This window comes from Leptonotus elevatus, chromosome 9, assembly GCF_054856555.1.
Source record: "Leptonotus elevatus isolate MCC_2025b chromosome 9, RoL_Lele_1.0, whole genome shotgun sequence".
NCBI classification, from domain to species: Eukaryota; Metazoa; Chordata; class Actinopteri; order Syngnathiformes; family Syngnathidae; genus Leptonotus; species Leptonotus elevatus.
The window spans coordinates 21,798,914-21,812,653 of record NC_141247.1 but is presented as its reverse complement, the minus strand read 5'-3'; the positions used below and the strand labels follow the sequence as shown (position 1 = coordinate 21,812,653).

At 40.3% G+C, this 13,740-nt stretch overlaps 2 protein-coding genes across 2 annotated transcripts; one reads left to right on the top strand and one right to left on the bottom strand.

Moving 5' to 3' along the window:
- Positions 1–296: 296 nt before the first annotated feature.
- On the top strand, positions 297–3,980 carry ppid (peptidylprolyl isomerase D). The gene is made up of 10 exons (XM_086084110.1): positions 297–838; positions 1,451–1,591; positions 1,661–1,767; positions 1,903–2,091; positions 2,172–2,294; positions 2,703–2,809; positions 2,895–3,051; positions 3,137–3,223; positions 3,300–3,342; positions 3,557–3,980. Exons 1-10 carry the CDS (start codon positions 754–756, stop codon positions 3,643–3,645), a joined length of 1,128 nt encoding a protein of 375 aa, XP_085940236.1. The 5' UTR covers positions 297–753; the 3' UTR covers positions 3,646–3,980.
- Positions 3,773–13,729, bottom strand: etfdh (electron transfer flavoprotein dehydrogenase). The gene is made up of 13 exons (XM_086084109.1): positions 13,527–13,729; positions 12,277–12,438; positions 11,248–11,477; positions 10,279–10,360; positions 10,078–10,196; positions 9,090–9,167; positions 8,868–9,014; positions 7,747–7,887; positions 7,338–7,481; positions 5,931–6,105; positions 5,604–5,786; positions 5,320–5,541; positions 3,773–4,330 (listed from the first exon to the last, which is right to left on the bottom strand). Exons 1-13 carry the CDS (start codon positions 13,555–13,557, stop codon positions 4,167–4,169), a joined length of 1,878 nt encoding a protein of 625 aa, XP_085940235.1. The 5' UTR covers positions 13,558–13,729; the 3' UTR covers positions 3,773–4,166.
- Positions 13,730–13,740: the final 11 nt, after the last annotated feature.

Here is a 13,740-nt window from a genome sequence, read left to right as displayed (position 1 = left end):
TTTGAAAAAAGGTTGGGAGCGATAAACCAGAAGCTTCTTCACCGTCAAGTGGAGCTGATGGCAAGTCAAAAATGCTTGACGTCATGAATATTTATTATTTGTCCCCTGTGAATGCTAAAGGGTTTAAAAGGATTGAAATGAAAAAGATGGAATGTGACAGCAGTATATATATATATATATATATATATATATATATATATATATATATATATATATATATATATATATATATATATATATATATATATATATCCCAAGTAAAATGTGACTTTATGTTAAATTCAACATAAATACAGTAGTAAAATCTATTTCCTGATGCCAGAGCAGCACGAAAGAAGATGCCCGTCATGCAGAAACCCCAAAAACAAGTCTGACAGCAAAATGGCCATTGACCAGCAGACACTGAATTTTTACTATTCACTCCTACTTATGTTCTTTTTTTTCTAACACCAAAATATATTGACAGATGGACCAGTTGTGTTACGTGTTAATTTACACCGAGCATGTCTTGAAAATTATGTATATTATTTGTGTGAAAGTTATTCCCTGTGTATGTAATCACGGTTACAGTAACACATTTAAACAACCAAATCAAATTTCAAAATTGAAGTATAGCTCTTATTTTGACGGCCCTTATCGGATCTGTCGTCACTTCCGGAATATTTCCAGCACTTACCCCCCTTCCAGACACACCGGCCGGCTGCAGTGTAGCTAACTTAGCACAGGCTAACGGTTCAATAAAGTGTTGCAAAAATGTCTCACCCGATGCCCACCAACAAGCCGACCAATCCTGAAAACCCTCGCGTTTTCTTCGACGTAGACATCGACGGCGCTAGAGGTAAGACTTTTTAAGTTTAATTTAAAATTGTGGTAAATGTCGCAGTTGCAGCTAGCCTTGTTAGCTTAGCATCGCTCGTGCTGCACCAATAAACTTGATGAACGTAAGTGTTAATGTGGCAAATATATAAACTAGTATTTATGTTATATTGGTTTATTGGCTTATTCATGTTTGCCTGTACCTTTTTATGGAAGTAGATACTGAGTTTCGAGCATTTCGTACACACGCCATGTGCGTTTGAATAATTTAGCAAGTAATAATGCTAATTGAGCTAGCAATATACACACAATTATTTGTGCTATTTTGTGACTATTATAAAAGTTACAGTAATTATAATTTATTCTATAATAATTATCTATGCAGTAAGTGATATTTTTTTAACTGATCAGTTATTGAGGTTCAAGTGAGTCAGGCTCAATTCGAGATTTGCATTATAAAAAAAAAAGTAGACGAATGCTAGGGCAGTGTTCCACCAATGCAAACCATTCCGTTAATAAAACTGTTGTTAGCTAAATAGCTTCCACAAGGTGCCAAGTCTAAACGGGGCTATATTTGAAAGTAACTCTTGGGACTGCAGTGGCAGATTTGACATTTATTTTTGTATTTCCTTAGCCGGCCGAATTGTTTTTGAGCTGTTGGCTGACATCACTCCCAAGACGGCAGAGAACTTCCGAGCCCTCTGCACAGGAGAGAAAGGCCTAGGGAAATCCACGGGGAAACCTCTACACTTCAAAGGATGTCCCTTTCACAGAAGTAAGTGGCGTATTCATCCTGATGTCTTGTGTTTTTATATTTGGACTACATGTTGACTTTTGTTGACAGTTATTAAGAAGTTCATGATCCAGGGAGGCGACTTCTCCAACCAGAACGGCACCGGTGGCGAGAGCATCTATGGGGAGAAGTTTGAGGATGAAAACTTTCACTACAAGGTGAAGAAAAAGAACACGGCGTCACCAAATATTTAAAACACAATTGCCCGCCCCACAAATCTGTTCAATTTTTTTGTGTTATAATTATAATTACAATTACATAACTACAATGTGGCATTCCGTGCACGTTGTCAGCACGACCAAGTGGGCCTACTGAGTATGGCCAACGCAGGGCCCAACACCAACGGCTCGCAGTTTTTCATCACCACGGTGCCCACCCCGCACCTGGACGACAAGCACGTGGTCTTTGGACAGGTGCTCAAGGGGATGGGCGTGGTCAAAATGCTGGAGGGCATCGACACCAACGACGACGCTCCCGTCAAGGTAAATGACGGACAGCGCCGCGACGTTGGAACCGTCTCAAAAACGTCAGAAATGCAACTTCTGACGTTTCTCTTTTCAAGCCTTGCGTGATTGCCGACTGTGGCGAGCACAAGAATGGCGACGGCTGGGGCGCCGCCCCCTGCGACGGCACGGGGGACGCCCACCACGACTTTCCCGAGGACTCGGATGTTGACTTCAAAGATGTAAGTGTAAAAACAAAAAAGAGTGATTATTTATGAAAGTTTTTAGTTTATTTAAATTTTTCCACTTTTATTCAACTTTTTTTACGTAAACGTGTGCAAATGGCACTAACACTTTTTTAATTTTAGCATATAATTTGTATTAATTTAATGTAATTGCTACTTTAAAACATTATCCAAATGTATTTTTTTATTTTATTTAACACGGCATTTTAGCCAATAGATAACTCATTTTATTTAAGTCTACTGTTAACTTGCTTTTCTTTGACATCATATTTCTATGAAGTGGACAAATTCTCATTTAGATGAATTCAATTTTGTAGCACATATTAATCCCATAAAACAACATGTTGCACTTTGCTAATTCAGTTTCCCTCGAAAATGGATTACTATTAAGTTTTTCCCCCCCAGGCGGACAAAGTTGTATCAGTGGCCGAGGACATTAAGAAGGTTGGAAACAACCTTTTTAAGAGTCAAGACTGGAATGCTGCTGTCACCAAATACAGCAAAGCCCTCAGGTTTCAAGTCTTACTATAAAACCACCACTAGTTACTATTGTTATATAAAGACAATATGGCATCTATTCTATGCTTCTTTCTACAGGTATTTGGAAATGTGCGGCGACGTTTTGGAGGACGAAGGCGAGGAGTCTCCGGCGCAAAAGAAGCTGCACCCTGCCGTGCTCAGCTGCTACCTCAACACGGCAGCCTGCAAACTAAAGCTGCAGATGTGGCAGGAGGCTCTGGACAGCTGCAACGAGGTCCGGTGTTGACCGACTCTTCCACTAGATGGCGCCATTACACCATGATTGTGCTCACAACATATGTGGCATTATGCATTTGTAGGCTCTGGAGCTGGACAAAGGCAACACCAAGGCTCTTTTCCGTAGGGCTCAGGCATGGCAGGGCCTCAAGGAGTACAGCCAAGCCATGGTAACATTCTATAAGCATGATACGTAGCTGGATGCTAATGCTACGTGCTATGCTAAGTTGTCAATTTTACTTGCAGTCTGATCTGAAGACAGCTCAGGGAATCGCTCCAGAGGACAAAGGTGAGCGTTCCGGTCCTTGTTGACAAACTGCGAAATTAACACACCACATTGAACGCACCAATCGTAATAATCAGGTCTGCACCTGTAATGTACCGTATTTATGCACACCTACTGTAGCCGATTCACATTTAGTGCCCCACAACATCAAAGTGGTTAACTCGAGCGTGAGTGCTACCCTCCGTGTACTAAAACCTTAGCTTGCTTTCCCCGACAGCCATCAGCAACGAGATGAAACGTGTGCAGCTCCACGTCCAGCAGGAAAAGGAGAGAGAGAAGAAAATCTATGCCAAAATGTTTGCCTGAACGCACCGCACCACTCGACCTGCCTCCTCATGTAACAAACCTCATCCTGAAGTCGTTTTTGTACACTGACTGCCGTCGCCCTTTTTGTAGCATTGTCCTTGGAATGCATCACAAGGCCCACAGCCAGTTCAGAACAGTCAAGTAGTTTATTCACTGATGTGACATTATGTACAGTACAACACAATGTACCTGGAATAAATGTTAACTTATCAAGAACACTTGAAGTCCATATTTAATTTACTTGAAGGCCACTTTATGCAAATGGCACATTCAGACTCATTTTTGTTGTTGCAGTAGTGTCATAAATTAATAAAATCCAGGCTCTTTAAACATGATTTGTGTTCATAGTTACTACATATACACTACCAGTCAAAAATGCGAACACACATATCTAAACTTTTGACTGTATAAGAGCAACAGAAGGCACATTTTTATTTTATTTTTACTGGCGAGAGGCCCCTGAATATTCATTCAGTCTTGGTTCAAGTTTACCGTATGTTCCTCAAATGGTGGCCGTTTAGTTACATTCCGTTGTAGGCAGGTCCGCCCCCGCCCTCCGGGACCACCCAGTTGATGTTCTGGCTGGGGTCCTTGATATCGCACGTCTTGCAGTGTACGCAGTTCTGAGCGTTAATCTGTAGCCGCATGCCGTCGCCCGATTCCACGGGAACGTACTCGTACACGCCTGAGAAAAGACCAGGTTCGAGATTAAGATATTTAATGTTATGACATTTTACTCATTCACTCCCAGCCATTTTCACTGAAGCAACCCCCTTCACTCCCGGCTGTTTTACTGGATTTTGACAGATTTTGCAAGGTCCATAGAATTTTGTGTTCTATTGCTATAAAAACATGGAACCTACCAAAAGAAAGATTAGTCTCTTCTTTCACCAGAAAAAAAAGAAAAAAAGAAGTATATTTCTGTTTCATCATTATTCACAAAACACTGGGGAAAAGAGCTGTTGCAATATGGCCCTGGTTGATCTCTTATGCTCTGCAGCCACCTGCTTCATTATCAGGTCAGAGGATGCATAAAAGCCTTCTGTATGCTCTAGCATAAAAAACGTTTTTTGGGACCTTTGCAATATTTAAAATAGAATGTTTTTATATAGTTTTGGGAGCGAATGAGTTAATTAGGGCTGGGTATCAATTTGAATTTGCTCAATCGATTAGATTTCGATTAACAAGAGTTCAGTTCGATTAAATTTAGGTTTGTTTTCTGATTCTAGTCAATTCAGTTCAAACTGATGGATTAATTATGTAACATCAATTCTTAAATGTCAAGGACATGAGAAAACACATTTTAATCAAAGTAAATTTTGTAAACAATGACATCAGCAAGGATGAGATGACATTATTTTCCTAATTCTAATTCAATAATTGGCTGTGGTTAGAGTTACTTTAAAATTCATGTCATCAACAGTAAATTTCAAGAACAGTAAGATACCAAAAAAAAGGCCTTTAAAATTCAATTTTCTTAAGAATTTATGGTAAAATGAGATCAAATTCATGAAAAGGAAAATCGATTTGATGTCAATTATAATTTTTTTTAAAACCCAGCCTACATTTAATCTAACGTAATACTATACAGTGTTCCCATTTTTTTTCTTGAAATTATGTTCCAGGCGTGCTACAGTACGCGTCACCCCAAAATACACTAATATAAGGAATTACCCGCCGGGCAGAAGCGCTGCTCGGGCCCGTCGTAGATGCCGAGGTTCCTGTCGACGGGCACGCTGTCGTTCATGAGGGTAAGGTGTGCGGGCTGGTCTCCTTCGTGGTTGGTGCCACTGAGCGCCACAGAGGACAGCAGGTCAAAGCTGATCTTCCCGTCGGGCTTGGGGTACTCGATGGGCGTGCAGTCCTTGGCCGGTTTCAGCTGGTCGGCGTCGCGGCCTGACGCACGGCAAAACCAGATGAGACGAGCTGGTACGGCATTTGCGCAAATGTTGACTCACCGCAGTGTTTGAGCGTCCATGGCTCTTTGCCCCTCAGGATCCAGTAGAAGATCCCCGTGTAGACCATGCCGCCGTACAGACCGAAGTAGTTGTGGAAGGACGGACGGATGTTCCTCACGGCGTGGAGCTCCTTCCACACCCACGACGCCTTCAGGGCCTCGGCATACTCGGGAACGTGCAGACCTAATGGGCCCAATTTACAACTCTTAACGTGTGCATCTCATGATACTTGTACCTCTAATGTACCATGTTAACACAGTATTCAACGGCCATCTAATATACATTCTTCACTGGTCTGTGAACCTCAATTGTACCCGTCTTTCATACCTGCCGTCTCCGACTCGCCACCCTCGGCGGCTGCCATCACTCGCGGGAAAATGGCCTCCGCGGCCAGCATGCCGCTCTTCATGGCCGTATGTGTACCTTTGATTTTTGGCACGTTCATGAAGCCGGGGCTGCAGCCAATCAGGAGGCCGCCCGGGAACGTCAGTTTAGGGACTGACTAAGCCGGGATGAGAAGAGGGACAAAAGTTTGTGGGGGGGCTGAAGCAGCCATTTTAGCTTAAGTTTCACAAAGTAACACAATACTTAAAATGGAAGTCACCCAAACATTTCTTGTCAATAAAATGTTATATGTGACCTCACTAGTTTAAATATGACATTCTGATTAATATTACATTTGTGGAATATAAGTTGTAAAGCAAAATCCAGTGGGCAGCCATTTTGCCAATTACTGTCGACTGAAGATGACATCACAGTTGCTCAGGGCTCAGTCAACAACCAATCACAGCTGACCTGTTTTCTGAAGCTGCGCTGTGATTGGTTGTTACCTGAGACCTGAGCAAGTGTGTTGTCATCTTCAGTCGACAGCAAGTGGCAAAATGGCCGCCTCCTGAGATGGATAAAAACGGCTGGATTTCGCTGCTTAACTCATATTTCACTAACAATAATAACCAGAATACCATATTTAGTAGGGCTGTGCCCCAAAAAATTGCAATTTTCATTGAATACGATTCAGAATCAATTTTATTTAAAGTATTTTATACTGTCTTGCCCTTGTTTGTGTGTGCTTTTATTGGAAGTGCTGTTCATGTTGTACACGATTTGGCCATTTGGGGCAGTGTGGTTCCATGCATTCTGATACACTTAAGATGTAGCCATATTAGAGAGAAGAAGGAAAAAGTCACGATCAAATTATGCCAATACAAGTTTTTTGCAGCGTGGGAAGAGCATATGCCGGTGAGTAATGTTAACAACATGCTTCTCTGTAAACATTCCTGAAGCGTTTTATGTGAATAGCTGTTCTTTTGAGTGATAAAAGTGCCACGAGTAGCGTGCTAGTTGGCATTAGCGAGTCAGACTGGAGTAGATCATGATGATTCTTTAACACATCTATAAATTGAAGCAGAAATCATTGTCGATCAAATCATTTTGAATCAAAAATAGTTCAGAATCGAAAATCGATCCCCAATTGGATTGCAGACACAAAAATCGGAATCGAATCGTGAGACAGTCAAACATTCACACCCCAATATTTAGACTAATGGGGCTGCATAGAACACATTCTTGTCCCAAAAAATAATAATAATTGGGAGTTGACTTTCCCTTTCATAGCAGCATGAGAAGGGGACATTTTGGGCAAATTCCAGCCTTTGTTCTTTAACAAGCTCCTAATAGGGAATTCTGGAGCTTCCAAATGAGTTTTTTTTTCTCTCTCCATAACTCAAAACTTACCTGGAAGCCGCCCTCGTTCAGGGCGCGGGCTCCGTACCCGATCCTGTTGCCTCCCTCCAGCGTGCGTGCGACGTAGGGGTGATGCTTCCACCGCTGGAACTCCCGGAAGGGGTTCAGGTAAGGGTTGGAGTAGTCCAGACCCACCTGTGCAAAACAATCATTTTACTTCCCCTCTTGAAAACATGAGTTTTACATGTTATAGGTCACATTAATTAATGGTGGGAATCATTTTTGAAATCATTTCGCCTGGCTTTAATTTAGCATTTGAACAGGGGTGTGTAGACTTTTTATATCTACTGTATATGCTTTGTGCCAATTTGTGTGATGGTAGTGCTGCAAGATTTTTCTCATGAAATATGTGCCTTGTCTCAGAAGAGGTTAGGAAACGGAAAGGCAAAATCCAACTCACCACGAAGCCCAGAGCCACCAGAGGCTCTCCTTCGTTGAGGTGATACAGGAAGGAACCGCCGTACGTGTTCCTGTTAAGAGGCCAGCCCACCGAATGCTCCACTCGGCCGGGACGCCACTTCTTCTCGTCGATGGTCCACACCTAAAACAAACACACGCGCAAAAAAATAGCCATCATCATGCAAAGGACGACATTACTGCTGAGTTGGCAATGTGCATGTAAGGCACTGGCATGAAAAGAGACTACATGCATGCCTTTTCATCAGCCTTATGGAGTTGCACTCCAGCTTGTTGCTATTGCGTAACACCCAATAACGAGTGTTGTATTGCATCACTCACAGATATTTGTATTCTGTGCATCGATAGTCACAAACTTCCCATTGGACTGTGACCATCTCCAAGTTTTGTGTTTTCTACAATATATGCATTATTATTGTAAAACGTTACGACTGCTAAATTTTGATCAATCGCGCGCCAAAAAAATGAGTGGCGTTAAAGGAACTTTAAATGAACACACTAATTTTGACACCCCTAATATTTATATTTGTGAATGTCAGCTCTTATCCTGCATGTATGCGTCTTAAAACACATTTTTATCCCTTGGCGTTGTTTTTATGTTATTCATTTATTGTTTTAACTGTCTTTGTTTTTATATATGATTTATAGGGGTGTGAATTGCCTAGTACCTTGCGATTCAATCTGTATCACGATTCGATACAGATTAATCTTGATACGAATCTATAAGTCAATTATTGCGATTTTTTTTTTTAAACTAACATTTTGAAAATACTAATCAGTAAACTTGTACATGTACACTGTAAGATTTGTATGAAAATGTACTTCAGGCTTATAACTGAGCCACTGCATTTAACAAACAGGTTGGAATCAGTTTCATGTTCGAACAGCAAACATCAAAAATTGATCTTTAAAAATCGATTTGGCTGCATATGAATCGATACGAGAGAATTGTGTGCTGTAATATCGCGATATATTGCCGAATCGATTTTTTTTAACACACCCCTAATGATTTATATGTGATTTTTTACTTTTAAAGCCCTCTATAAATAAAGTTGCGTTGAGAATTAAACTGCGTGACTTCTAAGCTGCATTGGTGTGGGTTACCTCCTTGAGTCCGATGGCGTACGTCTGCGGCTGGCAGTCTTCACGCAGGTTGAGGCGCTTGTAGAGCTGCTTGGCGAGATGGCCGTGACATCCCTCTCCGAACAACGTCACCTTAGCGTGGAGCTCCATCCCCCGCTCAAAGGTGTCCTGAACACACATGCTCATTGATCACAATTCCATACACGGCCAATAGAATTTGACGCTCCCGTGCTTCTATGGTACCTTTGGTGAGCCGTCTTTGGCGATGCCGACGTCGTTGGTGGCGACTCCTTTGACGCTTCCGTCTTCGTGGAACAAAACCTTCAGCGTACAAGATAGACAAAGTAAAAAAATAATAATAATAAATAGTTTTAAATATCTATTCCAAATTAAAATAGGGTTAGGGTAGGGGTTCAAATAAGGGCTTCAAAACTGGATGATAGATTCAAGCCTGGAGTAAGGTTAGAAAGTTAGGGATTCAAAATGGAGCTACAGTTTTAAGCCTAGGTTAGCAATTTAGGGTTAGGGGTTTGTAATAAGGGTTTCAAGCCCGGGTATGGGTTTTAGAGTGGCTTGGAGAGTGGACGAGGATTTTACAGTTAAAACACAAATAAGGTTTCAAAACAGGATTTAAAATTCTGGGTTAGCATATCAAACTATGGTTAGGGTTTGAAATGATGGCATCAAGCCTGAGTTTTTTTTGTTTTGTTTCACACAATGGATAGGGTTTCAGCGTTATGGCTTCAAAGTAGGCATTTAAGAAAGATTAGGGTTTTAAACCAGGTTTAGCATTTCAAATTAGGCTTTCAATCCTGGTTTAGACTTTAACAAAATGGACAAGGGTTTCAAATAGATCAAAGTTGGGGTTATAGTTTCAAAGTTGGGATGTGAGAGAGGGTTGGCATTTCAAGTTTGAGGTCCGAGTTAGGGTTTCAAAGTATGATTTCAAATTTAGGTTAGGGCTTCAAGTCTGGGTTCACGTTTTAAGTCGAGATTTCAAGTCTTGGTTAAGGTTTCAAACAAGGTTTATGGTTTCAAATTACAATAGGGGAAAAAAAAGCATCAAAGTCAGCCTGAAGGTTTCAAAACATACGGTTTAAATTTTTGTTTTTTTTGCCACATTTGTATGGACAAAGTGACCACAATATTGTGGGTCATCGTAATTGCATGATTGATGTTTTTTGATGCTTTAAGTAATTATCAAAAGCCTTCAAATCGGTGTCACTGTGACCTCGGAAGCGGCATAACCGGGATACAACTCCACTCCGAGCTCCTCGGCCTGTTCTCCCAGCCAGCGGACAAAATTGCCCAGGCGTACTATGTAGTTGCCATGGTTCCTCATGGGAAGACCTGTCACACAAACAAAATTACTTTGACTTTTTTTTTTAATAGGCATTTTAGCACCAACATGAGATTTTCTCATGAAGTGTACCTGGCAACATGGGAACGGGGATCCTGTGCTTCTCTGTCAAAATGTTGAAGACATCCTCAGTCACTGGTGTGTCGAGAGGAGCCTGAGGCAAGAGAAAGAGAGGAGACACACTGACATTTATCTTAAGACGATGATCATATGCAAGAACAGGCACAGCTTGAGGTCAATGGAAAAGTGTTTAAACATTCAATGGAACATGGTTTGGAGTTTATTCTTTTGACGGATTTACCATTTTGGAGGACCAAAACTGCCAAAATTACAAATAAATAAATAATGAAATTAAAGTGAAAATAAAAAAGGATACAAAATATATAATTAAAAAATGAAAATACAAAACAATTAATATAAATGGAAATAAAAACAACAACATGGATATACAGGTATAGCATGAAAGCATGCAGCATGAAATAAATAAATGTGAGAGCAGAGCAGAATTGTATTTATATATTTATTTTTTGAATTTTGTTTTTTTATTTTAGTATTTGATTTTACTTTTATTTATGGATATATATCAATCTAGTTTTTTTATTTTTTCCATTTATATTAAATTTTGTATATTAAAATTATTAAATATTTTTAATTATATTTTTATATCTGTTTTTATTTTTACTTGTATTCATTCATTAATTTTTAATTTTGGCAGTTTTGGTCGTCCATACACCAGCAGCAGACTCAGACAGAATGCACATTTTACAACATGGTTAAAAATATTAAATAAAAACAGAATTATAAAAAAAAAAAATTATAATACATTTGCTATTATTTACTTTTTTTTCCCAACCCACTTGAAGAAAAAAGGCACATTCAAAAGCCTGGCTACGGTATTAAGTAGGGTTAGTCTTTCACAGTATGGGTTCAAGACAGGAATTAGGGTTTTAAATGAACTGATATGTGAATTCAGCAGAGATGTTGGGAAAAGACTTGAACACAAGTTGTATGAAAAAAATGAAGTGGGCGTCAGAAGCTCACCCCTCGTTCCTTCCAGTCGGGGAAGAGTTCGTGGAGAGCGCTGGGCTCCAGGCAGGCCCCCGACAGCGTGTGCGCCCCCATCTGTGATGCCTTCTCCACTAAGCACACGCGCAGCTCCTTCTCCTGCTCATTAGCCAGCTGCTTGAGACGAATGGCGGCTGACAGACCGGCGGGACCCCCGCCAACGATCACCACGTCAGCCTCATCCGCGAACCTTTCCATTTCCACGCCTGAGGACGACAAGTGCGTCACTGACGGCTCTTCGAACCTCACTGCGCTTAGGCTGAATGACTGACAGCTCATTACATCAACTTGGCCACAGGCTTGTGTTAAATAATGCAATGATATGGACTGTGGACTGTGACAGTGGGATAAACCAGAGAACTTGCCATCGTTAGTGAATGCCTGGAAATTTAAAAAAACTAAAACAAAACACTCCCGAATTAATTGATTGATTGATTAATAGACGTTGGAATAAAATAGTCTCTCACAAAACTTTCAAGCCGTGTACCGTGTATTGATTAATTAATGAAATTATGCAATATAAAAAAATTAAGTCTGATAATTAAAAGAGGCTGTTTAACTCATTCACTGCCATTGACGGCTATAGACGTCAAAAATTCATTTGAACTATTTATATTAGTTTAACATTTTTTCCACTTTTGTTAACAAGAGTTTGAAAACCTAGATTTTTTTATTGTACATTTAGAACAGATATGAAATGTTTGATTAATCGTGAGTTAACTATTGAAGTCATGCGATTAATCACAATTTAAAATTGTATTCGCCTGACGCGACTTAAAGATAATAAAAAATTCGAGGCGTCAGGCGAATAACATTTTTCATCTTAACTTCACTAGTTAACTCCCAATAAAAAATACTCTTGTTAACAAAAGTAGAAAAACATTTTAAACTAATAGAAATAGTTAAAAATGATTTTTTGACATCTATAGCCGTCAATGGCAGTGAATGAGTTAAAAAGATGCACTTTTAACTGAAAATGGACTTGTGAAAATGACAATAACTGACCTTCCCATCTTGGATCTTTGTCCCGGGGGCGTACGGTGTAGTGTGTTGTGATGCGAGGCGTGGAGGACGCCGAGGAGCAGCGCCGTCTGTGTAACGTCGTGTACAGCTGAGGTGACGTGTGGTCTCCTTGCACCGTCTTCAAAGCCCTGATACATCTGTGGGCTGCAGGTGGAGAAGAACAGTCAAGAGCCATCCAACTGCTTGCCAATTGGATCAGGGGGAGCCATTTTATGAACAGGGGCTATTTTGAGTCTCATAAGTCTTCCGAGAGCAATGTATATATATATTAAAAAAAAAACATGACGCGAGCATCCAAGGACAACAACAACTAATGATGATGTATGATAGTGTAATGAAATACGAGATCAGGCGTGCAGAGGTTGGCACCAACCCCCTTCGACGATTGTTGACAACAAGCCATGAAAAGATACTGCGGAGAATCTGCCTGTGATCCGCAAAATGGTAACTTTGAAAGAATGTTTTATTTATTTTATTTTTATGTAGAGGCCACCTCATGAAGCAAGTATAGAGAGGGATTACGATTCTGATCAAATTTGGAAAAGGGCAATTGCAACATGCACGGTTTGCAACTCAACCACATGTAACTTAACCTGTCGACAAAACCCACAAAAACAGATAACCTACATTAAGTTATGACAGGTTAAATATTAACTGAGCTCTATGTTGGTTATGCATTCAATTAACTGACAATATAAGGACTGGTTTGAAAGCTTTAAAAAAACAAAACAGTGATTGTTAAAGTGTTATTACAACTAACTGAAAGAATTACAGACATTGAGTGCAAAGAGGCCGATATAAGAAGAATATATGTTGCAAATGAACAGGATTACATGACGACCACACTGCAAAACTTTACATTAGCCTGCTGAGGCTAATTTTAAGTTGACTAAAAAAATAATGATCACAAACTTCAACCAAGAAACGAACTATTTTATGGATAACATGATAAGCACATTTCAATTTTAAAAACACTATACGTGTAGCAAAATTGAGTAAAAGTGACCTATATTCCCAATGAACTTTAGCCTACATTTTAGCTTGCTGCTAAAATAGACGCTAATGCTAACACGGGCAGCAGCATTTCTGTGAACTTCGCATACAAGGACACAACGTAAAATAAATGTTATAACACGAAAGAGAGCAATTTAAGAATCTAAAACGAGGTTTGCGCGCAAGTCTCGGCGAATTAACAACGAATTAGGTAAACTTGCTGCTAGCCAAACACGTACCTTTACTCGAGTATCTGCTAGCTGGGAACATCTCGTCACAGCTGGTCAGTCTCTGCTCACGTCTCCTCTTATGTGGACAAGAGAAGCCTAAAGTTGTCCCGGAGTGACCGAAAACTTAGTTTATGTAAGCGGGTACAGTCGACACGCTGGGGACACAAGTCTCATAATACTGCCATTAAGGAGGAGTGTGGGGCAAATCTCGAACGAACTGCGC

What these genes read in the sequence shown, in the direction of transcription:
- ppid (XM_086084110.1), top strand. Translation starts at nt 754, where the DNA reads ATGTCTCACCCGATGCCCACCAACAAGCCGACCAATCCTGAAAACCCT. An exon ending in ACGACGACGCTCCCGTCAAG is followed by an intron (nt 2,092 to 2,171) that starts GTAAATGACGGA and finishes TCTCTTTTCAAG; the next exon opens with CCTTGCGTGATTGCCGACTG. An exon ending in AAATACAGCAAAGCCCTCAG is followed by an intron (nt 2,810 to 2,894) that starts GTTTCAAGTCTT and finishes TTCTTTCTACAG; the next exon opens with GTATTTGGAAATGTGCGGCG.
- etfdh (XM_086084109.1), bottom strand. Translation starts at nt 13,557, where the DNA reads ATGTTCCCAGCTAGCAGATACTCGAGTAAAG. An exon ending in CAAAGATCCAAGATGGGAAG is followed by an intron (nt 11,478 to 12,276) that starts GTCAGTTATTGT and finishes TGTCGTCCTCAG; the next exon opens with GCGTGGAAATGGAAAGGTTC. An exon ending in TGAACGAGGGCGGCTTCCAG is followed by an intron (nt 6,106 to 7,337) that starts GTAAGTTTTGAG and finishes ATCCCGGCTTAG; the next exon opens with TCAGTCCCTAAACTGACGTT.